This window comes from Molossus molossus, unplaced genomic scaffold (assembly GCF_014108415.1).
Source record: "Molossus molossus isolate mMolMol1 unplaced genomic scaffold, mMolMol1.p scaffold_m16_p_10, whole genome shotgun sequence".
Classification (NCBI taxonomy): domain Eukaryota; kingdom Metazoa; phylum Chordata; class Mammalia; order Chiroptera; family Molossidae; genus Molossus; species Molossus molossus.
The window spans coordinates 20,968,212-20,994,154 of record NW_023425345.1 but is presented as its reverse complement, the minus strand read 5'-3'; the positions used below and the strand labels follow the sequence as shown (position 1 = coordinate 20,994,154).

The 25,943-nt window shown below is 45.2% G+C and overlaps 2 protein-coding genes and 1 non-coding gene across 7 annotated transcripts in view; all 3 read left to right on the top strand.

The window, feature by feature from the left end:
- CHD4 (chromodomain helicase DNA binding protein 4) overlaps nucleotides 1–15,992 on the top strand; it is a 35,006-nt gene extending 19,014 nt beyond the window's left edge. For 2 of the 5 annotated variants that reach the window (XM_036250827.1, XM_036250824.1), the window contains exons 25-40: nucleotides 119–294; nucleotides 4,540–4,720; nucleotides 4,805–4,891; nucleotides 4,983–5,071; nucleotides 5,174–5,307; nucleotides 5,619–5,763; nucleotides 5,875–6,040; nucleotides 6,716–6,813; nucleotides 6,918–7,047; nucleotides 7,895–7,966; nucleotides 8,270–8,407; nucleotides 8,646–8,754; nucleotides 8,862–8,994; nucleotides 13,688–13,883; nucleotides 15,037–15,200; nucleotides 15,366–15,915. In XM_036250827.1, the coding sequence (XP_036106720.1) occupies nucleotides 119–294; nucleotides 4,540–4,720; nucleotides 4,805–4,891; nucleotides 4,983–5,071; nucleotides 5,174–5,307; nucleotides 5,619–5,763; nucleotides 5,875–6,040; nucleotides 6,716–6,813; nucleotides 6,918–7,047; nucleotides 7,895–7,966; nucleotides 8,270–8,407; nucleotides 8,646–8,754; nucleotides 8,862–8,994; nucleotides 13,688–13,883; nucleotides 15,037–15,200; nucleotides 15,366–15,383 (2,036 nt within the window). In that variant the 3' untranslated portion in view covers nucleotides 15,384–15,915. Of the gene's footprint in view, nucleotides 1–118; nucleotides 295–4,539; nucleotides 4,892–4,982; nucleotides 5,072–5,173; nucleotides 5,308–5,618; nucleotides 5,764–5,874; nucleotides 6,041–6,715; nucleotides 6,814–6,917; nucleotides 7,048–7,894; nucleotides 7,967–8,269; nucleotides 8,408–8,645; nucleotides 8,755–8,861; nucleotides 8,995–13,687; nucleotides 13,884–15,036; nucleotides 15,201–15,365 lie in introns of all 5 variants that reach the window. The other 3 variants (XM_036250826.1, XM_036250825.1, XM_036250823.1) reach the window with 3 other exon arrangements.
- On the top strand, nucleotides 6,079–6,218 carry LOC118624894. The gene has a single exon (XR_004958550.1).
- Nucleotides 15,993–16,908: 916 nt separating the features above from the next.
- On the top strand, nucleotides 16,909–25,501 carry NOP2 (NOP2 nucleolar protein). Its single transcript, XM_036253069.1, has 16 exons — nucleotides 16,909–17,006; nucleotides 17,260–17,369; nucleotides 18,415–18,460; nucleotides 18,556–18,644; nucleotides 18,821–19,062; nucleotides 19,660–19,715; nucleotides 19,827–19,987; nucleotides 20,094–20,293; nucleotides 20,440–20,529; nucleotides 21,362–21,449; nucleotides 21,526–21,666; nucleotides 22,240–22,379; nucleotides 22,530–22,619; nucleotides 22,782–22,904; nucleotides 23,015–23,243; nucleotides 24,584–25,501. Exons 2-16 carry the CDS (start codon nucleotides 17,264–17,266, stop codon nucleotides 25,255–25,257), a joined length of 2,475 nt encoding a protein of 824 aa, XP_036108962.1. The 5' UTR covers nucleotides 16,909–17,006; nucleotides 17,260–17,263; the 3' UTR covers nucleotides 25,258–25,501.
- Nucleotides 25,502–25,943: the final 442 nt, after the last annotated feature.

Sequence of the window (25,943 nt, the reverse complement as noted above, 5' to 3'; positions counted from 1 at the left end):
GGGGGTATCTTTGATACCTAGGGTCTTGGGACTTGGACCTAGGGTCCTGTGGAACTTGCTTTTTCTACTGCAGCTTCTGAAGCTGACTTTGGGCATGTGGACCCTTGATTCTTTATAGGAGGAGACAACAAAGAGGGAGAGGATAGCAGTGTTATCCACTATGATGATAAAGCCATTGAACGACTGCTGGACCGTAACCAGGATGAGACTGAAGACACAGAATTGCAGGGCATGAATGAATATTTGAGCTCATTCAAAGTGGCCCAGTATGTGGTGCGGGAAGAAGAAATGGGGGTGAGTATGAATCCAAGGCAGTGCTTTGCTTGGTGATTGATCCAAAAATTGGAACTGAGACCAAGATGGTATTTGAGACAGGAGGAAAATATATGTAGGCAAATTAGTACATTGGTGAGTTGATACAAGTCTTCTTTTGAAAAGAAACACTATAATGTGACTAATCACATTTTTATCTTTGCTGTGGCTGTTAGGAAACCCACAGTCATAGTTCACATGAGAATTTCTGTATCAGAATCTCATTTTCTCTTACATATTTTGTTAATCCTACAAATACACTTTTGTTTGTTTTGGGTTTTTTTTTTGGTACGTGCCCCTAGCAGGAACCGAACCTGGGACTCTTTGGTCTGTAGACGCTCCAGCCACTGAGCCAAACTGGCCAGGGCACAAATACACTTTTGTTTGCTATTTCAAGTCTCTTGGGAGAAAAGACAGAACATAAGATACATACCTATACAGCCTGTTTCCCTGTGCTTTTTATTTTTATTTTTTTTATTTTTATCCTCACCCGAGGACATTTTTCCATTTTTTTTGTTTTAGATAGAGTGATAGGGGGAGAGAGGAAGAGAGAGAGAGAGAGAGAAATATCGACGTGAAAGGGACACATCGAGTGGCCGCCACCCGCACGACCAACCAGGGCCGGGGACAAACTGCAACCGAGGTACATGCCCTTAGCGGGAACCGAACCCGGGTCTCTCTGGACCACAGGCCGACGCTCTAACCGCTGAGCCAAACCGGCCAGGGCTCCCTGTGCTTTTTAAAACAGAATTGTTGTTTTCCCTTTTTCCCTCTTCCTTTTCTTGGTCCTTTTTTTCTTTTTATTACGTTTTTATTACTGATTTTAGAGAGGAAGGGAGAAGGAGAGAAACATTGATGAGAAAGGGTCACATCAGCCCTGGCCAGTTTGGCTCAGCGGTTAGAGCGTTGGCCTGCGGTTCTGAGAGACCCGGGTTCGGTTCCTCCTAAGGGCACATACCTTGGTTGCAGTTTGTCCCCGGCCCTGGTTGGGTGGTGCGGGTGGCAACCACTTGATGTGTACCTTTTGCATCGATGTTTCTCTCTTTTTCTCTCCCCCTCCCACTCTATCTGAACAAAAAATGGAAAAATGTCCTCAAGTGAGGATAAAGAAAAAAAAAGTAAGGGTCACATTGATCAGCTGCTCCTCAACCCCTACTGAGGATTGAGCCTGCAACTGCAGCATGTGTCCTGAACAGGAAACAAACCTGTAACCTTTCGTGCATGGGATGACGCTCAACCAACTGAGCCACACTGGCCAGGGCCTCTTGGTCTTTAAAAAAAAATTTTTTTTTTAGAGAGAGGAAGGGAGAGAGAGATAGAAACATTGATGTGAGAGAGAAACATTGATCGGCTGCTGCCTGCACACTCTCCACTGGGGATTGAGTCCACAACCTGGGGATCGAACCCACAACTTGGGCATGTGCCCTGACCAAGGATATATTAGTCCGTGGGACAACACTCAATCTACTGAGCCACACTAGCCAGGCTTCTTAGTCTTTTTAAATAAGAAAATAAACGAACATAAAAATACTAAAACAGTGCCCTGGCCTGTTTGGCTCAGGGGTTAGAGTGTCAGCCCTCGGACCAAAGAGTTGCGGGTTCAATTCTGGTCAAGGGCACATACCTTGGTTGCGGTTAGTCCCTGGCCTGGTTGGGGTCATACAGGGGGCAACCAGTTGATGTGTCCCTCTCACATTGATGTTCCTTTCTCTCCCTCCCTCCCATCCTTTCTAAAGATAAATAGGAAAAATATTCTCAGGTGAGGATTAAAAAACAAAACAAAAGTAAAAGTGATAAAATATGTGGCTTCTTTAATAGTCTCCCCGCCTAAATGATGGAGTTGGGTGTGAAATGAAAAAAATTGTATTCTCCTTTGGTCCTCTTTAAACCACTCAACTCAGGGTTCTTTGAATTTATATAGGCTACTGGTGGTCTTGACCATCTTTTCTCATCCTTCTAACTCAGAACCATCCCTCTTGCTGTGTTTTTCTGATATGTGTCTATTATCTTTGTTCTTGAAGGTGATGCTGTTAACCTCAGTTATGTGTAACTGGTTGAAAAGTCTGACATAGGTCTCTAGGCTAGATTCACTCAAAACTGCCCTCCTAAAGGTGTTCCACATTCCTGCTAGGGCAGTGACTGCAAATAGAAGTGATTGGCTGCAGCTGCACTTGCTAAGTGGTTGGGAAGGTAGGGGTGGTACTCTGTCTCCATTTGATAACCTCTGCTAAGGGTTACACAAGGTGTGCAATTGGCCCTCTTATTAGTGGCTGCAGCTGCTCTTTACTTTATAATACTTTTATTTTTTAAATAGATAGCAATTAATGTAGTTCAAGATTCAAAAGATAACAATTATATCTCTTCAACCCATCTGGCTACCTAGTTCATCCCTGGGGATAACTGATGCATTCAGTTTCTTAAATATCTTTCTAAAAATATTTTCTACAAATTACATCTATATCCATGCACACACACGCACACACAAATATACACACAAACATGTTTTTCTCTCATTTTATTATTATTATTATTTTTTATCCTCACCTGAGGACATTTTTCCATTTTTTGTACAGATAGAGTGGGAGGGAGAGAGAGGAAGAGACAGAGAGAGAGAAACATCGACGTGAAAGGGACACATTGAGTGGCTGCCACCGCACGACCAACCAGGGCCGGGGACAAACTGCAACCGAAGCACGTGCCCTTAGCGGGAACCGAACCTGGGTCTCTCCGGACCGCAGGCTGATGCTCTAACTGCTGAACCAAACCGGCCAGGGCTCATTTTATTATTATTTTTTAATCCTCACTCGAGGACATTTTTGCATTCATCTTCAGATAAAGCAGGAGGGAGAGAGGGGGACGAGAAAGAGAGAATCATTGATGTGAGAGAGACACATCGACTGGCTGCCACCCACACAACCCCAACTGGGGCCAGGGACAAACCGCAACTGAGGTACATGCCCTTAGCGGGAACTGAACCCAGGACTCTCTGGTCCGCGGGCCGAGGCTCTAACTACTGAGCCAAACTGGCCAGGGCTGTTTTTCTCTTTTAAACACATTATATATAATGTTTTCTATCTTTTGTCTGCTTAATAAATCTTGATGATACAATCTAAATCAGCACATAAAGAGCTCCCCAACTTTTTCTTTCTGTATAGTATGTCATTGTTTGAAAGTACCATAGTTTGTTTATTTTTAAAAATTGAGGTATAATTGGTGTATCATAATGTTAGTTTTCAGATGTACAACATCATGATCTGATAATCCATGTATATATTGTGAAGTCACAATAAGTCTAACATTTATCACCATATACTTATGATTATTTTTTCTTGTGTTGAGAACTTTTACGATCTCTCTTAGCAACTTGCAGTTACATAATGCAGTATCATTAGCTGTAGTCACCACCATACTGTACATTATATTCCCATGACTTATTTATTTTATAATTGGAAATTTGTACCTTTTGGCTCCTTTTACCCATTTTTGCCTAATTTATTTAATTAATAGTGATGGACATTTAGGTTGTTTTTGATATTATGCCAGTAGTAGCAGTTTAATTCTAATACGAAAGATTTGGAATCAGTTAGTGGTCCTGAAATGTCTGAAAACGTAATAATAATTTCAGAGGAAAGGGGGGGGGTCGATCAGTGGGAGCAAAAGGAGAAACACCTGTAACAAAAATAAATAAATTAAAAAAAAAGAATTTCAGAGGAGCATAAACATTACAGGGACATAAGATGATATATATATGTGTGTATATATATGTAACTTTTTTTGCACACAGTTGGTAAACATTTATGAAGTTTAGAAGAACAGAAGGGCTTGTGGTTCTTCTACTTTATCTGTTATGAAATCTTTTGCAGGATTTCAGAAGTGGCTCTATTCTGCCTTGCTAAGGCTCAAACCTCTCTTTTCTATATTTGCCGTCTCCCAGCTATGTATGTGTCAATAAAAAGGGTAGAAGAAAGCACACTATCTTCATCCATCTCTTGTGATAATGGCTCTATCCCATGTTTTTCTTATGTTGAATGCTAATCTATACATAATAATGAGGAGCCATGTTGTGGCAATTCAGTTTCTTTTAAGTTCTTAGGTTCAAGCAGGCACACCATGTATTTCAGAGTCCAGTCATGAAAAGGAGCTAGCAGAATGGGAACTGTGAGGACCAGGGGTAGCTGGTGGTGCTGACTTCAGCACCCCTGAGTCCTGGCCCTCCCTCTGTCCCAGGAGGAAGAGGAGGTAGAACGGGAAATCATAAAACAGGAAGAAAGTGTGGATCCTGACTACTGGGAGAAATTGCTGCGGCACCATTATGAGCAGCAGCAAGAAGATTTGGCCCGAAATCTGGGCAAAGGAAAAAGAATCCGTAAACAGGTCAACTACAATGATGGCTCCCAGGAGGACCGAGGTGTGTGTGGCCGGCCCCGCCCCCCACCCATGGGCCGTTCCACTAGAGCAGTGGGCCCCGCTCATCTGCCCTCTCTCCCTCCAGATTGGCAGGACGACCAGTCCGACAACCAGTCCGATTATTCAGTGGCCTCAGAGGAAGGTGATGAAGACTTCGATGAACGTTCAGAAGGTGAGGGTTATGCCTTTCTGCTGGTTGTTTTAAATATTGCTTTGTTTAACACTCCTACCAGTATTACTCATGCATTCTTTTCTTCTTGCAGCTCCCCGCAGACCCAGTCGCAAGGGTCTGCGGAATGATAAAGATAAGCCATTGCCTCCTCTGTTGGCACGTGTTGGTGGGAATATTGAAGTAAGTGCTGTATGATTCCAGGGAGGAGTGGGTTAGTGCTGATACTGGGTCTTTGCTGGAGTAAGACCTGCTCCCTCTCACCTAGGTTCTTTCTTCCCCTAGGTACTTGGTTTTAATGCTCGGCAGCGAAAAGCCTTTCTTAATGCAATTATGCGATATGGGATGCCACCTCAGGATGCTTTTACCACCCAGTGGCTTGTGAGAGATCTTCGAGGCAAATCAGAGAAAGAGTTCAAGTAAGTTGAGAGATGAAATAGGACTGATGTAGAGTAAGGGCTTCTTTTCCCTGGTCATTCTAGAGCACTATTCCAGCTGTGCAGGGAAATGGGCTATTTCCTCTGATGAAGTTGGCAGTGAAGCTTTTAGTATATGTTTCTATCTGGGGCATGGTGTGGGGTCTGGAGACCAGCCTTCACTGTGATGATGGGCTTTACCTCAGCATGAAGCTATAGTTGTTTGGGATAATATCTAACTGATGGTGGGAAGAAAAGTCTTATCTAGGAGTTGGCATAATTGCTGTTTAACTCATTTCTCTAATTCGCTACAGGGCTTATGTCTCTCTTTTTATGAGGCATTTATGTGAGCCGGGAGCAGATGGGGCTGAGACCTTTGCTGATGGTGTCCCCCGAGAAGGCCTGTCTCGCCAGCATGTCCTTACTAGGATTGGTGTAATGTCCTTGATTCGAAAGAAGGTAAGTCCTGAGCTCTCTCCATTGTTTGGGGTTTCTAGGGGAAACTGGAGAGCCATAGGAGAGGAGCCTAGAACTGGAATTGGGTCTTCAACATACTGTCCTGTTGCACAGGTTCAGGAGTTTGAGCATGTTAATGGGCGCTGGAGTATGCCTGAACTCGCTGAAGTAGAAGAAAACAAGAAAATGTCCCAGCCAGGGTCACCTTCCCCAAAGACACCTACACCCTCCACTCCAGGGGACACACAACCCAATACTCCTGCACCTGCCCCACCTACTGGTAAGTCTGCCTGTACTGTCATTTCTGTCCCCCTCTTCTTGTCCTGGCCTATGCTTTCTCTACTAGCCTGTGCTCAGTTGTAACAGGGGAGTCTGGCAGGACACACAGCAATCTCCCTCTCAGTTTAGGAGGGCTGTCCTAAGTATAGGGCTGGCTCTTAAAGGCACGAGAGGACAATTTAACATGAGAAAGACTGAAAAGGTATGATCTTCTCTCTGATCTAGGACCTTCTTCCTAATCAGTTGACTTTTTTTTTTTTAATGTTTTTATTGATTTTTTTAGAGATGAAGGGAGAGAGAGATAGAAATGTTGATGTAAGAGAGAATCATCGATCAGCTGCCTCCTGCACACACCCTATTGGGGATCAAGCCTGAAACGGGCATGTGCCCTGACAGGGAATTGAACCAGGACCTTTTAGTCCATGGAATGATGCTCAATCCACTGAGCCTCCCTGGCCGGTCTAATCAGTTGTCTTTAGGGAGAGAGAGATAGAAACATCAATGGGAGAGAACATCGATTGGCCACCTCCTTCATGCCCCCCACTGGGTATTGGGCCCACAACCTGGGCATGTGCCCTGACCAGGAATTTAACTGGTGTCCTCTTGGTGCATGGGTCGATGCTCAACCACTGAGCCACACCAGTGGGGCTAATCAGTTGTCTTTTATTGGTTGCAGAGGATGGAATAAAAATAGAGGAAAATAGCCTCAAAGAAGAAGAGAGTGCAGAAGGAGAAAAGGAGGTTAAATCTGCAGCACCTGAAGCTTCTGTTGAGGTAAGAGATGGTTGTGACTGGGTGCCATACCAAAGGCATATGGATAAATCACTCTTTTCATTGCTGACCTATCTGCTTCAACCTCTCTCTTTTTTCCTTTGAAGTGTACACAGCCCCCTGCCCCTGCCTCGGAGGATGAAAAGGTCCTTGTTGAACCTTCTGAGGGAGAGGAGAAAGTAGAAAAGGCAGAGGTGAAGGAGAGGACAGAGGAACCTATGGAAACAGAATCCAAAGGTATCCACATTTTATTTTAAAAAGTTTTTTTCTTTATTTTTAAAGAGAGGAAGGGAGAGAGAGAGAAAAAAACATTGAAGAGAGAGAACATCAATTGGTTGCTCCTGCATGTCCCCCACTGGTGTTTAGCCCACAACCTGGGTATGTGCCCTGACCAGGAATTGAACCAGCAACCTCTTGGTGCATGGGTTGGTGCTCAATCACTGAGCTGTGCCGGCCAGACGGTATCCACATTTTAAGCACTACAGATCCCTGTGTAAACCAGTTGCTTTTAGACTTCCAGCCAGCCTGTGGAGATGTCAGGAGGAAGTAACACATTGAAGAATCCTGTACTCTTGACTTAAATTGTGCATGTGCCCCCACTTAATAAATCTTTTTTTTTTTTAACTCCTCATCTGAGGATATTTTTTCATTGATTTGAAGATAGAAGAGGAGGGAAAGAGGGAGGGAGGGAGAGACATCAATGTGAGAGACACACCTTGATTGGTTGCCTCACTCACACCCCAACCAGGGCCAGAGATCCACGTGCAACTGAGGTATGTGACCTTGACCGGAATCCAACCCTTGACTCGTTGGTCTGTGGCCTGACACTCTGACCTCTGAGCCAAACCTGCCAGTGCTTAATACATTTTTTTTTGGTGGTACGTTCCCCTAGCGGGAACTGAACCCGGGACTCCCTGGTCTGCAGGCCGACGCTCAACCGTTGAGCCAAACTGGCCAGGGCTTAATACATCTTTTAAGACATTAATCATAAGGATTTTAGTTTAGAATTGTACCAGTTGGATATAGTATGGAACAGCGGAGGGCATTCTTTAGATATATTCTAAATGCAATCTGTACCCTTCAGGTGTTGCTGACGTGGAGAAGGTAGAGGAGAAGTCAGCAATAGATCTGACTCCCATTGTGGTGGAGGACAAAGGTGGGTGTTTGGAGAAGCTGATTGCTGTTTAGGAGGACTCTAAAACGAGAAGCAAGGACTTTATTGCTGGGACACCCCCTTCCAACCTAACCTTCTTATCCACACCATATAGTCATTATCCCAAGTGAAGACTCCATTTGTCCCCACATTTAGTTGTCATTGGGCTGATGGCACCTTTTCTAGGTTTGAGAAACACCTGTGAGGAGAAAGGGTGGAGGTAGATGATATCTTGTAGCAGCACATAGTGCTATAGACAAGGGCCACAGTGTCTGGAGCTAATGGTTTTTTCTGCATATCCTGTAGAAGAGAAGAAAGAAGAAGAAGAGAAGAAAGAGGTGACACTTCAGAATGGAGAGACTCCCAAAGACCTGAATGATGAGAAACAGAAAAAAAATATTAAACAGCGTTTCATGTTCAACATTGCAGATGGTGGTTTTACTGGTATGAAAACAAGAGGGCCCCCTGGGGCTAGAAGGATCTGAGTTGTTAGGAACCAGGGTATGGAGATTTTACTTTTATTAGATGAGGATAGCCAGGCTGATTGCATACTCTTCTGGGTTCCATGATGAAAGCCACATACTATTAAAATGGAGTCAGGGGGACAGGAATAATGGCATTTTGAATTCTCACAGATGTTTGCCTTTCTTTTCTCCTCACCCTTCCCTAAATTCCTCTTTAGAGTTGCACTCCCTTTGGCAGAATGAGGAGCGGGCGGCCACAGTCACCAAGAAGACTTATGAAATCTGGCATCGACGTCATGACTACTGGCTGCTGGCTGGCATCATAAAGTATCCTTTGGCTGAATCTGGGTTGTGATTCTTGGTAAAGATTTCAGAAGGTTCCACAGGTTGAAGTTCTTTCCTTGTTTTGTTTTTCCTGAGCAATTTTCCAATAGCCACGGCTATGCTCGGTGGCAGGACATCCAGAATGACCCACGCTATGCCATCCTCAATGAGCCTTTCAAGGGTGAAATGAACCGTGGCAATTTCTTAGAGATCAAGAATAAGTTTCTAGCACGAAGGTTCAAGGTGAGGAGGATGGGGAGGATTACCGTGTTGAAGTGACATCCCTTAAAGTACAGAAGACTGCAAAGGAGGGAGTCTGTTCATTCAACCATAACGTTTATTGTGTTCTCTTATGTACTTAACCTTTGGTATTCCATGAAAGGCTTTTGTTTCCAAGTATCTTCAGTATTAAAGATTAAGACATACAGACTTGAAAATTAATCAACTGTTCAAGGGCTGAAGATGACAGTGCCTAATGAATGATGCAGACTCTGGTGCACGGATGTGTTGGGGAACACTAGGTTGGAGTGTTCAGGAAAGATACAGAAATGGATTGAATTGGATCTCTGAGGATGCAGGACTGTCAGTGGACTGGTGGTACTTTTTTCTGGTTTTTTTTCTTTTTTTTTTTATCCTCGCCCGAGGATATTTTTCCATTTTTTGTACAGATAGAGTGGGAGGGAGAGAGAGGAAGGGGGAGAGAGAGAGAAACATCGACGTGAAGGGACACATCGAGTGGCTGCCACCTGCACGACCAACCAGGGCCGGGGACAAACTGCAACCGAAGTACGTTCCCTTAGCGGGAACCGAACCCTGGTCTCTCTGGACCGCAGGCCGACGCTCTAACCGCTGAGCCAAACTGGCCAGGGCTTTTTCTGGGTCTTGAGAGTACCTGTGTGAATAAAAGGGTAGAGTGGATGCAAAAAGGAGATGCAAAGTAGAGCTCCATTTTCAGAATCACTAGGGCTAAGGAGGCCCAGGACTGAACGGAGTCTTACTCAGAAATTCCGCAAATATGTATTAAAGACATCTTGTGTGCAGACCATCAAATTGGGAAAATGGGATACCATGAAGACAAGACATGTGGCTCTAAAGCTAAGTACAGTTTGGGGGAGTAAGAAATACACTCTTAAAACCTTCAAACATTATGTACCAAGCAGTGAGAGTGGCACAGGGATACAAAGACAAATAAGTCATAGTGCCTGTTCTCAAGGCACTTTCTGTTTAAAGTAGAGGCAGATGTGTGATTAAATGAACGCCATTCTGGGTATTGGGAGGGATACTGCTGAATCCATAAGAAAATTCTCCAGATGGAATTTGGGGAGTGGGGAGAGAGTTTACAAATGGCTGCATGGGAAGGTGATACTGGAATTAAGTTTTGATGAATATGGAGATTGTTGGATAGAAACAGAAGGCTGTTTGAACTAAAACAAATTAGTTAGGTTGGGCAAAGACATAGAGGCAGCAAAGCTTAGGGTGTTTGAAAACAGCAAATTAGTCCAGTTGAGTTATAGAAAACACTTGTGGGATGGAGGGAGGGAGGTTGAAGAGAAAGGTAAGGGCTAGAGGTCAATAGGTGGGTTTTTGGCACCAGAGATGAGAGTATGGACTTTATTCTATACTTAATGGGTAACCATTGAAGGTTTGTAAAGAATTTTGATATGCCCTGGCTGGTTTGGCTCAGCGGTTGGAGCGTTGGCCTGTGGACCAGAGTCCCGGGTTTGGTTCCCGCTAGGGGCATGTACCCAAAAAAGAATTTTGATATGACTGAGGGCAATGGAAATAATAGTCATGAAATTATAGAACCATCACATAGTCATGAGGTAGTTAGGAAGGGCTGGGCTGTGATGCTGGTTGTGGAAAATGAAAAATATAAGGTAAAGGAAATAAACACCAAAGAATTTATGGAATATACTGATTTATTGTAGGGGTCAGCAGACCTTTTCTATTAAAGGGCCAGGTAGTAACTATTTCGGGTTGCGTGGGACATAGAGTCTCTGTTGCAAATACTCAGATCTGGTAGTGTGAAAGTAGTCATGGGTGATAAATGCATAAGCATGAATGTGTTCCAATAAAAGTATTTGTCAGCACTCAAATTTGAACTTCATATAACTATATGAAATGTCACAAACTATTCTTATTTTGACTTTTCAGCCATTTAAAAATGTAAAAAAATATGCTTAGCTCTTGGGCCATACAAAAACAGGCAACAGGCCAGATTTGTCTCCTAGGCCATAGTTTGCCAATATATAAGGTAAAGGAAATAAACCCTGACCAACTGGTTTTGAGATGCCAAAGAAGTAAGTCTCCAAAAATGATTGAAGCTTTGACTGTGAGTCACTGAGAAAATTAAATTATCGTTGGCAGATCAGGGAAGTGAAAAGAAGGAACAGTTTGTAGACAAGAATAAGTTCAGTTTTGGTGTTTCTCACCAGTAAAGAACCTTCCCACTACCCACACCACCATAAACAAGTGGGATCAAAGAGTGATCATCATACATAAGTGGAGTCAGAACAATCAGTGCTTGAACTGCAGGTTTAAAAAGCATCAAATCATTTGTATATAGGTTCTGGCTGACCTAGGAGAGGAGAGATCTCTTGGGAGAATGCTTTAAAAGAACAGCAGCAAGCCAAGGGCTGATCTTGGAGAAAGCTCATAGTTTGGGGCAGGAGGAGGGAGTTGGTGAAGGAGACAGGGTATGTGGATTGCAAGTAGATGCTTGGTTTGTTTAGGGGTAAATTAGTGGGCCCTGATGGAGCCATATCTTGTGGAAGAAACAACAGCCTATTATCTTCATACTGTCCTTTTTCCTGACCCCTAATAGATTCTCTTTAAGAACCAGTGGATACTTGAGCAAATTAAGTCTCATAATTTCAGAATCAATATCTTGTCTCTTGGAATGTATTTAAAGAACCTTTTACACAGCTCCATCAGGTGACAGGTACAAGAGTTTGTTGCAGTATGATTTTTGGTATTGGGGCCTCAAGGCAACCTAGATGTTTGAAATTAGGGGTATAGATAGATAAAATGCAGATTTGCATCATGGAGCACTAAGCAACATCTAGAAGCAACAAAATGCATGTGATATAACAACATAATTGGATCTTTCAAGAAGATATATAGTGGGGAAAGGAAGGGAAGCATTTTGTATATACAGAACATTGTGCAAATTAGAAATGTGCACAATCTTCCAAGAACACCCACCAAAACACACAGTTAAGTATATTAGAAGGGTTACCTATTGGTGAAGGGAAGGAATGGAAGTTAGATATGGAGACAAAACAAAAAATTTTCTTTAAAATTTATTTTTTTATAGATAGGAAGGGAGAGGGAGAGAGAGGAACATCGATGTGAGAGCGAGACATTGATTGGCTGCCTCCTGCATGCCCTCTACAGGGAATTTTTTTTTTTTTTTTTTTTTAATCCTCACCTGAGGGTATTTTTCCATTTATCTTCAGATAGAGTGGCAGGGAAAGAGGGAGGGAGAGAGAGAGAGAAACATTGACGTGAGAGGGACACATTGACTGGTTGCCTTCCGCACAACCCTGACCAGGGCCAGGAACGAACCACAACCGAGTTATGTGCCGCTGACCGGAATTGAACCCGAGACTCATTGGTCTGCAGGCTGACTCTTTAACTGCTGAGCCAAACTGGTCAGGGCCCCTATAGGGAATTGAATTCATGCAAGGACAGCACCCAACCACCTATGCTACACCAGCCAGGGCCAAAAATAATTTTTTACATTAAAAAAATTTTTTTTTAATCCTTACCTGAAGGGACTTTTCCATTTATTTTCAGATAGAGTGGGAGGCAGAGAGAGAGAGAGAGAGAGAGAGAGAGAGAGAGAGAGAGACAGACATCAGTGTGAAAGAGACACATCAATTGGTTGCCTCCCACATGACTCCGACCAAGGCCGGGGACTGAACTGCAGCTGAGGTACATGCCCTTAACCGGAATTGAACTCAAGACTCTGGTCTGCAGACTCTTAACTGCTGAGTCAAATGGCCAGGGCCGGTTTGATTTTTTAGAGAAAGATAGAAACATCAATGTGAGAGAGAAGCATCGATCAGCTGCCTTCTGCATACCCCCCCCACTGGGGATCGAGCCAGCAATCCAGGCATGTACCCTGACTAGGAATTGAACTAGGACCTCTCAGTCTGTGGGATGGTGCCCAGTCCACTAAGCCACATGGGCCTGGCCCTAAAACAATTTAAAAGAGTAAAACAGTTTAAATGACAATATGGTAGAGCTATCCATGAGATGGACTACCATGCAACCATTAAGAATCATCTTTTAGCCCTGGCCAGTTTTGCTCAGTGGTTAGAGCATCGGCCCACAGACTGAAGGGTTGCGGGTTCAAGTCAAGGGCACATATCTGGGTTGCAGGTTTGTCCCCAGCCCCAGTAGGGTTCATGTGGGAGGCAACCAATCAATGTGTCTCTTTCACATCGATGTTTTTCTCTCTTCTGTAAAAAAATCAATGGAAAAATAGTCTCAGGTGAGGACTAACCAAAAAAAAGAATCATCTTTTATGAAGTGCAGTTGTTAATAAAGGAAGATGCTTACTATGTAACTTTTAGTGAAAACAATATACATATGTATATAATTTGAATTAATGTAAAAAATACGTAAAAGCAAAACCTCAGAATGTTAATAGTATTTCTAGGAGGTAGAATTAATTGTGGTTTTAATTCTTCATACATTCTGTATTTTCTAAATTGAGTTACCATTTTTGTATTACAGCAAATCAATAAAAGGTAAAGAGTTTTAAAACATGAGTTTTTACTCCAAAGGGAGTAAAAAACAAGGAATGCAATGGTGAACTGCTTGGTGGGGGAACAGTCTATAAGATTCTTTATAGGTTCTGAGAAGCCCATCAGAAATAAGCAAACTGAGTGTCACTCCAACTCCCATTTCCTCTTTATCCCTTGTCCAGCTTCTGGAACAAGCCCTGGTGATTGAGGAACAGCTCCGGCGGGCAGCTTACCTAAACATGTCAGAAGACCCTTCTCACCCTTCCATGGCCCTGAACACCCGCTTTGCTGAGGTGGAATGTTTGGCAGAGAGTCATCAGCACCTGTCCAAGGAGTCAATGGCAGGAAACAAGCCTGCCAATGCGGTCCTGCACAAAGGTAGCCAGTGGCTCCCCTGCCTCCTGTGGACTCAGCCCTCTCTCATCTGTACCTCCTCAATACACACCTTTACTTCTTGTTTCCAAAACTTTTTTCAGAGCTTAAGATGTGTTGGGGATCTGTGCTTCCTCCTTGGGAAGCTATTATTTGAGAGGCAATCAAGGACAATAGTTATTTGTCTCTTTTAACTCTTAATATATTCAACTTCTTGGAGGTGGAAAGCAAAGTAGAATAATATAGTGTCATCTGGGATACTTTACAGGTAACTTCAGGTGATTTAAGATCCCAACAAATTCTAGACCCCTTTCAACATTTTTTTCTAATTAAAGTTAAAATGAGGTGAAGGAGATAGAGGGTGAAATGAGGAGAGGAAGGCTGTTATAAAGGAGGAGGAGACAGCTCCAAAAGGTGGCGAGGGAAGATAATGAGAAAAAGAAATAACTGGAATAAGCCTTTCTCAAGAAATAGCCTGGCTGGTATGGCTCATTAGTTGAGCATTGACCCATGCACCAAGAGGTCACCAGTTTGATTCCTGGTCAGGGCTCATGCCTAGGTTGTGGTCAGTCCCCAGTGGGGGTCATGCAGGAGGTGGCCAATTGATGTTATCTCTCATTGATGTTTCTATCTCTGTCTTCCTCTCTCAAAAAAAAAAAAAATTTAAAAAATAGTCTATTTAAAAAAAAGAGAGATAATAGGGAGCAAAGGACAGTGAGGGTTAGGTGACTTTAAAAGGCATAGATACAAAAAACAGTCATGGGGATATAAAGTACAGCATAAGGGACTATTGTCTAATATTGTAATGACTATGTGTGGTGACAGATGGGCATTAGATTTATCAGGGGGATCACTTTTTTAAATACATGATTGCTTAACCACTATGCTATACACCTGGAACTAATATAATATTTAATGTCAACTGTAATTGAAAAATAAAAAGGCATAGAATCATGGACAGTTGGAACCGGAATATGAGCAGTAGGAATTTGAGCATGGTCAGTTCAGATGACTCTGATAAAAGGACATTACTCCAACACTCAGCACATCAGTCACTTGGTCATTGAGAAGTTGTGGGCAAGACACAGGTCCACTATGGTAAGAAGGATCTCAGTCTTGACCACCACAGCTCACCACCTTTTTTTTCTCCCCCGTGCAGTTCTGAAACAGCTAGAAGAACTGCTGAGTGACATGAAAGCTGATGTGACTCGACTCCCAGCTACTATTGCCCGAATTCCCCCAGTTGCTGTGAGGCTACAGATGTCAGAGCGTAACATTCTCAGCCGCCTGGCAAACCGAGCACCTGAACCTACTCCGCAGCAGGTAGGATACCCCCCCCCCCCCGCCCCCAAACCATTCTGGAACTTGTAACTTTGGCTCTCTGTCCCTAACTGGGAAGGTGGGGCTAACTTACCAGGGACTTCTCTTGGGATCTGGTGAATACCTGTGGTCTGCAATTTTGACTTCCATGGATCTCTTTTGCTATAGGTAGCCCAGCAGCAGTGAAGATCCAGATTGATGATAACCACCTTCACCGCTGAGCAGTGACCTTCCACACTTTCCCTTGCCCAGCTTCTCCCCTGGGGGCCTGAGAGACCCTCTCCTTCCTTCTGTCCATCTTCCATGTTGTAAAGGAACAGCCCCCAGTGTACTGGGGGAGGGGAGGGGTGAGGGGCAGTGGTGCCCTTCCTGCTGGAGAGACATGCAGCAGTAGCGCCGGCGCCATCTGCAGGGAGCTGGCGGGCTGGCTGGCCTTCTTCTGGGCCCTGGCTTTCCCCACTGTAACGTCTGTTACACACAAACTGTTGTGGGTTCCTGCCAGGCTTGAAGAAAACGATCTGAATTTCTTTGTTCTTTTGGTTTTATTTTGTTGATTTATTTTGTGTTTTCTTTTCTCCTTTTTTGGGGGTATTCAGAGTGGGCTGGGCCCCTGGGTGAGACACAGCTACCTCTGTTGGCATCTTTTTAATACCAGGAACCCAGCGGCTCCAGCCACAGCTAGAATGAAATAAAGTCGGAAAAAAAAAAAAAAAAAAAAGAACCAAAAGCAAAAGCAAAAGCATAAAACCACAGCAAAATTTCTTGATGAAAATTGAAAATAAAAGTTTCCTTGTATTTTAGTGCTCTGGTTCAGTATGGATGTAGGTGCAGGTGGATGAATGTGTATGACCGGAGCCTTGGGGAATGTATAATTGAAAATTGGTTTCCTTATGTTCGGATAGTTGACAAGAGAGCTCTATCATGTCTGTGTGCATGTGCCCTGTGTGCTCTGGACCAAGGAAGACAGCTAATTTTCCTCCTGTGGAAAAAGGAGAGGCTCCAAAACTACCTGGGTTCATACCCTGTACTACCATTTAATGGCTGTGTGACTGAGGAAGTTAACTTTTCTGGGCTGTAAATTTATGTATAAAATAAAGCAATCTTCCTCATAAAGTTGGGGAGGTAAATCCAGAAAAGTGCTTGGAACAGTTTTTAACAGCTACTAAGCACTACCTTAGTATTTAGAAGGAAGGTTGAAATAGTTTTTCTCTTGCTTGTATCAAAGCAGCATGCAAGGTGTCTTCTCGATCTTCAGATGTGAACCTAAGCAGAGAAACCTTACCTGACAGGCTGAATAGGGGTGTGTGGGATCGAGGAAAAGGGTTTCCCAATCAAAGGGCGGGACTAGGGAAGGGGCCCGGGATTCCGTGATCTTGAGGCTGGAAGTAGGGTGGAGGGTGCCAGGAGGAGGGCCCCTGTTACGCCTAGGTTTGATGTGAGGGGGAGGCTTTCAGGTACCAGTTTTCCCTACTGAAATCTGAGGCAAAACGCCAAGGCCGTGAGGAAAGGGCGGGGAAGCTGAAAATGGTTACGCCCTCATTACCTTGTCCTTTGCGAATACGAGTAGAGAGGTCCGCCTCCGAATTTTATCCGGCCGCTCCGCTGACGGCCCCACACGCGTTCCCAGGGCGCCCGTACGTTCCGGGTTCTGCTGCCGGCCGGAAGAGGCGGGGCCACGGGGCGAGCGCGCTCTGTGCGCCTGCGTAAAACGTTTCCTAGGAGGGTGGCCTCGGAACGGTATCCTCGGACTGCACGTGGGTTGCTGCCCCTGCTACCAAGGGAGCGTATCCGGCCTGGACCCGCTTTGAGGTGAGCCGAGACTTCGGAGGGTTGTGGAGGAAGTCGGGGGAGGGAGCACTGGCCTGAGCTGGGGCATGAGGAGGGGACGCTATACAAATGGCGTGGAGTCCGGGTCTCGTCGTGGAATGGAGTTTGGTCAGGCCTTGAGGGTGCTGAATCGAGGTTCTGGTGGAGGTGATGTCCTTTCCCACTCTAATACGCCAAGTCTGCGGTGTGCCTTTCCATTTTAAACACACACGACATATCTCCCACTTTTATCCAGTACCATGGGGCGTAAGTTGGACCCTACTAAGAAGGAAAAGCGTGGGCCGGGCCGAAAGTCCCGAAAACAGAAGGGTGCTGAGACCGAACTCGCCAGGTTCTTGCCTGCAGGTAAGGGTCAGACATAACTTCTGATTCTCCAGCTTTTACGCCGTAAAGGAGATGATCTGTAGTCATAATCCCCTCAGTTTTTTTTTCGTCTCTCCACTTCCTGAAGTGGATTTTTTTCTGTATGAGTTATTAGAAATAGGTATGAATGAAACATTGTCAACAGAATTTAGGACTTAGGGAAGATATGACAGGGACACAATTAGGCATAACAAGGAGAGTTGTGGTTGAACACTGAAGGAGTTCAAAAGAAGGGATGCCACGCAGTTAGAGAACTTAGATTAGATTTTTAAAAACTGGCTTTTGAAGAATGGGTGACATTTTAGCAAGCGGAAGTTGGGAAGGGGACAGGCCAGTCACTGAACTGCCTTATGGAGGGGATGGAGCTGGGAATGCACAAATCTGGTTTCCACATGGTGAATAGTCTGCTGCCTAGAAGACTGGGTGGGAGACAAGAGTGGACAGGTAGTTTGCATTGCACATTGGAGAAAAGATGCAGTTAATTGAGCAAAACATTATACTGAACCCTTTGGACACATTGTAGCACTTCATTCTCTTAGTGCCCTGTGAGAAAGGCACTGTTAAGGAAATGGATGCTGAGAGGTGAAGTTACTTGCATAGTTACTAAATGACAGGGCCAAGGTATTAAAACCTTTTATTTCTTGGAGAATGTATGAAAAGAGCAGTTGTAAAGGTAAAATCTGTTCTGGTTGGTAACCAGTTAAATTTAGAACAAAGGAAAGGGTAGAAGAAAAGGTAATTATTTAATCTTTTATCAGAATGGTGATGATGCTATTTATTGAAATCAGAAGACTGGAGAGAGACTCAGTTTGGATTTAGTTGCTGAACAATGAAGTGGAGATCATCTCCTTTCCATTTCTTATCTAGTTCCTGGTGAATTACAGTAGAGTGAATTAAAATTGACTCCCTTTCAATAGTGTACTAGTTCTTTCCCCACTTTTATTTCCTTCACCCTTGCTCTTTTTTCTTTCCCTTGTAGGAACTAACCCCTGTTCTCTTTCTCTCTCTCTCTTTCTCTGTTTTATAGCTGGTGATGAAAACTCCAAAAGACTGTCTAGTCATGCTCGAAAAAGGTGAGTGGGGGTGTCCAGACTTCATAGATTAAATTGATACTGTTCATCTTCAGCCACATGATCCCATGTTCTGTTTTCTCCTTATATCTTTTCAGGGCAGCCAAGAGGAGGCTGGGCTCTGCTGAAGCCTCTGTGATGAATAAATGTCCTGGGGCCAAACCATTGCCTGGAAAGCTACCAAAAGGTCAGTGAAAATAGGAGCTGGGTGCTATGTGAAGAATCCTGTGTGCCCTGAGTAGGAAAGGGTTTGCTGATCATTTCTAGAGTGAAAGGAACAGCCAGGGGACATTCTTAGAGGTAGAAAGTACAGGCTCCATTAGTGTGTGGCTACCATCAGTTCAAGATTCTTCAAACCCTTAGGGATCTCTGCAGGAGCTCTCCAGACACCCGATAAGAAGGGAGTTCAGTTCTTATTTAACACTGCTCGAGGCAAGAAGCGCCCAGCACCAGCACGTAACAGTCAGGATGAAGAGGAGGAGGAAGGCTCCGAAGAGGATGGTGTGGGAAACCACGAGAACCTTTGGGGCTCTGAGGACAGTGATGTTGATATGATAGATGACTATGGAGCAGACTCCAACTCAGAGGATGAAAGTGAAGAGGAGGTGAGTTTGTTTCTCTGGGTGTTTGGAAGGGATCCTTGCATTTTAGAGTCTTTCCACATCCTCGAGGTAGGAATAACCTTGAGTAGAGAACAGGGATTTTAGTGTTCCATCACTGTTTTCTTCTCACCTTATGCCCTTTCAGGGCACATGCAAGTTTAAATGAGACATTTGTTAGAGCATTTTAAAATATGAGGATGTGCCTGGCCAGTGTGGCTCAGTGGCTTGAGCATTGTCCCATGGATTGAGAGGTCCTGGTTTGATTCCCAGTCTGGGCACATGCCCAGGTTTCAGGCTTGATCCCTAGTAGGGAGTGTGCAGGAGGCAGCCAATTGATGTTTCTCTCTCCCACCAATGTTTCTATCTTTCTCTTTTTCTTTCTCTAAAAAAAGCAATAAAAACATATATATAAAAAAGAATACTCAGTGATGATGAGGATGTGGTATGGTGGACACTGATGGGAATAGAAATGCATACATTCTTTTTTGTTTGTTAATCCTCACTCTAGGATATTTTTCCATTGCATGTAGAGATACAAAGTGCTAGTGGGTTGGTAGGAGGGCAAGATTTGTTTCACCAGACCCTTGTTTCTTTTTTCAGTTGCTGCCCATTGAAAGGGCTGCTCGGAAGCAGAAGGCCCAGGAAGCTGTTGCTGAGTGAGTTTTGGAAACTTGGATGGAGAATAGTGGCTGGGATAAAGGAAATGGTGAGGAAGGAAGAGGTGTCTGTTTTGATCTGAATCACTCTGTTCCTGGACTTGTTTTTAGGGGCCAGTGGAGCGAGGAGGAGACTGATGAAGAGGAGGAAGAGGAGAAAGTGTCCCCTAAGTCAGGCCCCCAAAAGGATGATGAGACCAATGGGGGCCTGCAGATCAACCTGGATGAAGAGGAACCTTTTGTGCTGCCCCCTGCTGGGGAGATGGAGCAGGATATCCTTTCAGTGCTGGGTGAGGGGTGAGGGGTGAAGGGAAGGTGCTTGCTAGAGGGGACTTCCAGGCCCTAGGACATTATGAAACAGTTCCTTAACAGGTCCACATGCCCAGGCTCCAGACTTGCAACAAGTTCACAAGCGCATCCAAGATATAGTGGGAGTGCTGCGTGATTTTGGGGCTCAGCGGGAGGAAGGTCGTTCTCGAGCTGAATATCTGCACCGGCTTCAGAAGGATCTGGCCACTTATTACTCTTACGGAGACTTTCTGCTTGGCAAGCTCATGGATCTCTTCCCTCTGTCAGAGGTACTGACCTACCAGTCTAATGCTCCTGCTTTCCTTTTGTCACCTCCTTTCTTACCCTGTGTAAGGAAGGCAGTCTGCTTCCTTGTTCAATTCTGGCTGAGCTCCTTGGCTAGTCTGACTCGTTCCTTGCCATCTTGCTTTCCCAGCTGATAGAGTTCTTAGAAGCTAATGAGGTGCCTCGGCCCATCACCCTCAGGACCAATACCTTGAAAACCCGGCGCCGAGACCTTGCTCAGGTAAGGGGTGAGTTTTGAGGTTAGCTTGTCTCTGGGAGGTAGTAACTTCTGTTAACCACAGAGACTCCCCTACCCCACCCTGACTGGAATAGGTTGTTGGTATAAACATGATTCTAGGAGGCAAACCCATATAGGCCTGGCATCATGCTGGGTGTGTCTGACTGGCTCAGGTCCTAGGACCTCTGTGAAGTGGGAAACTCGTCCTTTCAGCCTCTGCTCTCTGACAGTTGAGACATCTGAATCAGGATAAAAGTGCTGCCTGAGAAGTGAGAGAGCATTGTCTGCCTTGTAGATCATTGAGAAGCTGGTGAAACTGTGATTCCTGCCCCCAGAAAGAGAGCACACACGCACACTGTTTTAAACTCATTGTTTCCAAAGGCTCAGGGACCCTAGGTTAAAGACCCTTGTTTCTAAAGTCTATAATCTGTGTGTTTTGTATCTCCTGGTATGAAGATAACCTGGTAATTATCTTTAATGTGCTGTAACCAATAAGATTAAAGTTTAGTATGATAAGGGGGCTAAGCCTTTTGGAAAATTAGAGTCACCTTCCAGGAAATAACAGGAGCTGGCAGTCTGCTTCATTGGGATGGAGTTCAGACCTTGAGTTAGAGCCTAAGGCTAAGGAAAAGGACACCAGGGGTTGGGATGGTATGGGGTGGCATGGGATGTGAGAGGAGAAATTGCGTTCAATGAGTCTCTGGTGATTGTGTTTTAAGAGCTCTAGAAGTTGTGTCACAGACTTCCTGATAGGACCAGGTTTTCATGTCTCCATCTGTTTTCTGGGTATAGTAACCTATAAGGCTTTAAATATTTTCATTCTTCTTACATTCAGGCACTAATCAATCGTGGGGTTAACCTGGATCCCCTGGGCAAATGGTCAAAGACTGGACTAGTGGTATATGATTCCTCAGTGCCCATTGGTGAGTGTTTCCTGCCCAGTAGCCCTTCAGCCCCTGCCCTTTTCCCAGCATGTCACAAACGGGTCCTCTTCCATAGGCGCTACTCCCGAGTACCTGGCTGGGCACTATATGCTGCAGGGAGCCTCCAGCATGTTACCTGTCATGGCCTTGGCACCCCAGGAACATGAGCGGATCCTGGACATGTGTTGTGCCCCTGGAGGAAAGACCAGCTACATAGGTATGAGAGATGCAGGCAGGGATAGGATTTATCTGGGTTTCTGCTCTTGAAAGTAGATGGGGTTGGCGACTCATTAGTGCTCAGGAAACTGTGCACAGACAGTTAGCATAGGTTCTGGAGTTGGCCCGGAGTTCCACCCCTGTAGGTGCCACTTAGGACCTTGGGCAAGCCTTTGATTTTCTTTTATCACCTGTGAAATGTTGGTAATTGTGCTTGGATTGGCTATTATATTATGCTTGGGTTTTGAGGGTTGAGATGTGCATGTAGAGGTCCTTGGCATAGTAATTAGTTGTAACCATTTTTGATAAAGCTGTTATCACTTAAAAGAAGTAACTTAGTCCGTAGAACCAGAGAGATGTTCAGTAACAGTGGAAAAACCTGTGTTGATGAGCTTGCTCATCAGTCAGTGCAGACTGGGGAGATGCATGCAGTAGGGAGCAGGGCTTATTGGGAATAAGTTTGCCTTGAGGTACTGAGATTTCTTCACCTGTGGATTCCTGGGCTGGAGAGTGGTTAGTAAGAGCGGGAGCAAAGGAGCTGGCTTGCTGAGCACTGTACCCTGCTTTCCCTCAGCCCAGCTGATGAAGAACACAGGTGTGATCCTTGCCAATGATGCCAATGCTGAGCGGCTCAAGAGTGTTGTGGGTAACCTGCACCGGTTGGGAGTCACCAACACCATTATCAGCCACTATGATGGGCGTCAGTTCCCCAAGGTGGGACTCTCTTCTGTGCATCTCTCCTGAGGTGTCTTCCAGTTCACCTGTCCCCTTCCTGACATCAGAATGTTTCGACTTGCCCCTAGGAAATAAATGGTGCAGTATAAGTGACTAAAAAGAAGTGATTAACCAATCCTTTTCCCCCAGGTGGTAGGGGGCTTTGACCGAGTACTGCTGGATGCTCCCTGCAGTGGCACTGGGATCATCTCCAAGGACCCAGCTGTGAAGACTAACAAGGTGAGGAGCTGGGGTGGGGTGGGGGTAGCTGAGAGGTCTTGGCTGGGCCTTGCAGAGCCAGAATGGGAGGTGGAGGGTCACTCTGGATAACCAGCAGCTCACTGCTCTTCCTGAGGCTACCTTTTGAAATTCTGACACCCTTGGGTCTCTGTCCTGGGACAGGATGAGAAGGACATCCTGCGCTGTGCTCACCTTCAGAAGGAATTGCTCCTGAGTGCTATTGACTCTGTCAATGCCACCTCCAAAACAGGAGGCTACCTCGTCTACTGCACCTGTTCCATCATGGTGAGGCCTCTGCCATGGCAGAGCAGGAGTGCAGGGCTGGGAGACTGTTTGCCCCTTAGAGCTCCCTTCAGCTTTAGCTCTGCTCTTTCTTCCATATTTGTCTTCTCCAGGTGGAAGAAAATGAGTGGGTAGTAGACTACGCCCTCAAAAAGAGGAATGTGCGGCTGGTGCCCACAGGTCTAGACTTTGGCCATGAGGGCTTTACCCGATTTCGAGAAAGGCGCTTCCACCCCACTCTGCGTTCCACCCGCCGCTTCTACCCTCATGCCCATAATATGGATGGTTTCTTTATTGCCAAGTTCAAGAAATTCTCCAATTCTATTCCCCAGTCGCAAACAGGTAAGGGATGTGCTCTCTACCCATCATCACTACCTTGATTGTTTCTGCCTTTCAAGAGTCTTTATAGTGTGACTGGGGGGAAGGGAGGATTTCTGTCACCCTTATCACAGCCTTTGCCTGCTTAGGTAAGAGACCCCTTTCATCCTAACTAGATTTGTTCCTGAGCCTGGACCTCATTTGAGCATGTTAGGTTGCTCCTATGGATGGGGGCCTTTTCTTTTATTCTACCAAGTGGTTGTGCTTGTTTGGCACTGAATGTGTTCCCAATGCAGGTTGTGGTTTTCTTCCTTCTTGGCCCAGAGTTGCCTTACTGGTAATGGAACTCTGCTGGTCCAGCATTGTCAGCATTGGGTTGGCAATAAGGCTTCTCAGAAATATTGGCTCTCTGAGCCCATCACACTAATTGCAGATTGTTTTCTCAGCCATCTTGAGGAGTCTGTCCTGTCCTGGATCTCAGGGGGAAGGGTGGGGTTTTTGAAACAGGCTTAGAGCTCTGCATGCTGGGATATAATCTGGTTTTAGTTGGAAGAGGGAGGGGTGAGTGTCTCTGGATACAAACAACATTTGAGTTGATTTTTTTTTTTCTTTCTAAGTAATGTCTCTTATAAGTTAATCTGTTAACAAACACCTTAAGAAATAGTTAAAATTTGTTGTAACTTTGAAAGTACATATTTAGCCCTGGCTGGTTTGGCTTAGCGGTTAGAGCATTGGCCTGTGGTCCTGAGAGACCCAGGTTTGGTTCCCGCTAAGGGCATGTACCTTGGTTGCAGTTTGTCCTCGGCCCTGGTTGGGTCGTGTGGGTGGCAGCCACTCAAAGTATCCCTTTCATGTCGATGTTTCTCTCTCTCTTTCTCCTACTCTATCTGAACAAAAAAATGAAAAAATGTCCTCGGGTGAGGATTAAGAAAAAAGAAAGTACATATTTAATATGTCTTCCTGGCTTATTTCTAGTTGTGTGTGTGCCTTTTTGTTTTCCTGCATCTCATCAAAATCCACAAGAAAAAAAGTTGTCTTTGACTTAAAAAAAAAAAAATGCCCAGTGCTTTATTTAGGATTCATCTCCTTCTCAATCTTGCTACTTTCTGTCCTCAAGGGGGCACAGTTTCCTCTAAAAACTTTTTGGCCCAAGGAGGGGTAGTGAATAGGACTTGAGTGAAGACCAGGTGATAATAAGTTATGTGAAACAAGGTGATCTGCTGATGCACTGTTCCACTGTCCACTAGGCCCAGAAAGAGTACCCAGGCAGTTTGCCTTATTTTAATGCCTCTACTTGTTTCTACCATTAATGATCAAGACCCAGTGATAAGGTCCTTTTCCTCAAACAATCTGTTTAATTTTAGCCCCAGGAAATTCTGCAACATCCACCTCTACAAACCCAGACTTGCCTGACCTGAAAGGTCAGGTGACCTCCAAGCCAGAGAGCAGCAGCCAGCCTGCCAAGAAAGCCAAAGGGGCTGTGAAAGCAGAGTGGCACTTGCAGAAACGGCAATATCCCAAGAAGGCCTCCTTCCAGAAGCAGAATGATATCCCCAAAGGGGCAGACTCTGAATTGTCCACCATACCGTCTATCACAAAGGCCCAAGCCTCCTCCAAGCTCTGGGATAGTAGTCAGCCAGCTGAACAGGCCGAAGTGATCAGGAAACCAAAGGTGCCTGGGAAACTGAAGCAACAGTCACCTAAACGGCAGTCTTCCAAGAAAGCTGCCTTCCAGGAGCAGAGTGCTCTTCTCAAGGGCATGGATACAGAGAGACCCTCTAGGCTGTCCCTCTCCAAAACCCAGGGCACTCAGAAGCCTGAGAACTGTGTTCAGCCCCTTCAGTCTCCCCAAGGGGCTGAGAAAGTAAAGCAGCAGGTGCCACAGAAGCCATCTAAGAAAGCTGCCTTCCAGAAACAGAATGGCATACCCAAGGGACCTAAGACTCCTACCAGGTCCCCCCTTGGATCTAGTCGGCCTCCACCAGCAAAGAGGAGAAAATCTCAGTCCAGAGGTAGCAGCCAGCCACTGCTATCTTAGATGGATGGTTGAAACTAGACAGTGGCTCCTTGCTGTTGTCACTGAGTTGGAACTCTTACCTCTGTGAGGATGGCTTTCCCACCATGCAGATGAAATTTAATATACATTTTGCAATCTCTGGTCACTGTGTGTTTTTTGAGGGGACTGGGTACTGGCTTTGCTGCTTTAAAGGTAGAAGTGGAGATGGGACAGGGATCCTCTTAAGAGAGGGAACGGCCCTGGCCAGTTTGGCTCAGCGGTTAGAACGTGGGCCCGCAAACCAGAGAGGCCTGGGTTTGGTTCCACGTATCTTGGTTTCAGTTTGTCCCCAGCCAGGTTGGGGTTGTGTGGGTGGCAACCACTAGATGTCTCTCTCACATTGATGTTTCTCTCTCTCTCTCTCTTCTCCCCTCTCTCCCTCCTGCTCTGTCTGAATATAAATGCAAAAATGTCCTCTGGTGAGGATAAAAAAAGAGAGAGGGAACAGTGTGGTAACTGAGAAATCTGGTCAGTTTTAGGTTCTTGGGATGCCTGGGACTCCCCAGGGACCCAGGGAAGGAGAGTTGGAGTCAAGGAGTTGAGGTAGAGTGGGGGAGAGGAGGGCATTAGAGGTGTAGGAAAGATGGCCTTCTGGCCATCTGAACCCATGACATACTGGAGAAAACCTGTGTTTTCTGCCACCCTGGCTGGATTCCGAGCACAGGCCG

Excerpts from the sequence above, each read along its gene's own strand:
- NOP2 (XM_036253069.1), top strand. The coding sequence starts at position 17,264 with ATGGGGCGTAAGTTGGACCCTACTAAGAAGGAAAAGCGTGGGCCGGGC. Across the intron at positions 20,294-20,439 it reads ATCTCTTCCCTCTGTCAGAG|CTGATAGAGTTCTTAGAAGC; the intron begins GTACTGACCTAC and ends TTGCTTTCCCAG. Across the intron at positions 21,667-22,239 it reads AGGAAAGACCAGCTACATAG|CCCAGCTGATGAAGAACACA; the intron begins GTATGAGAGATG and ends GCTTTCCCTCAG.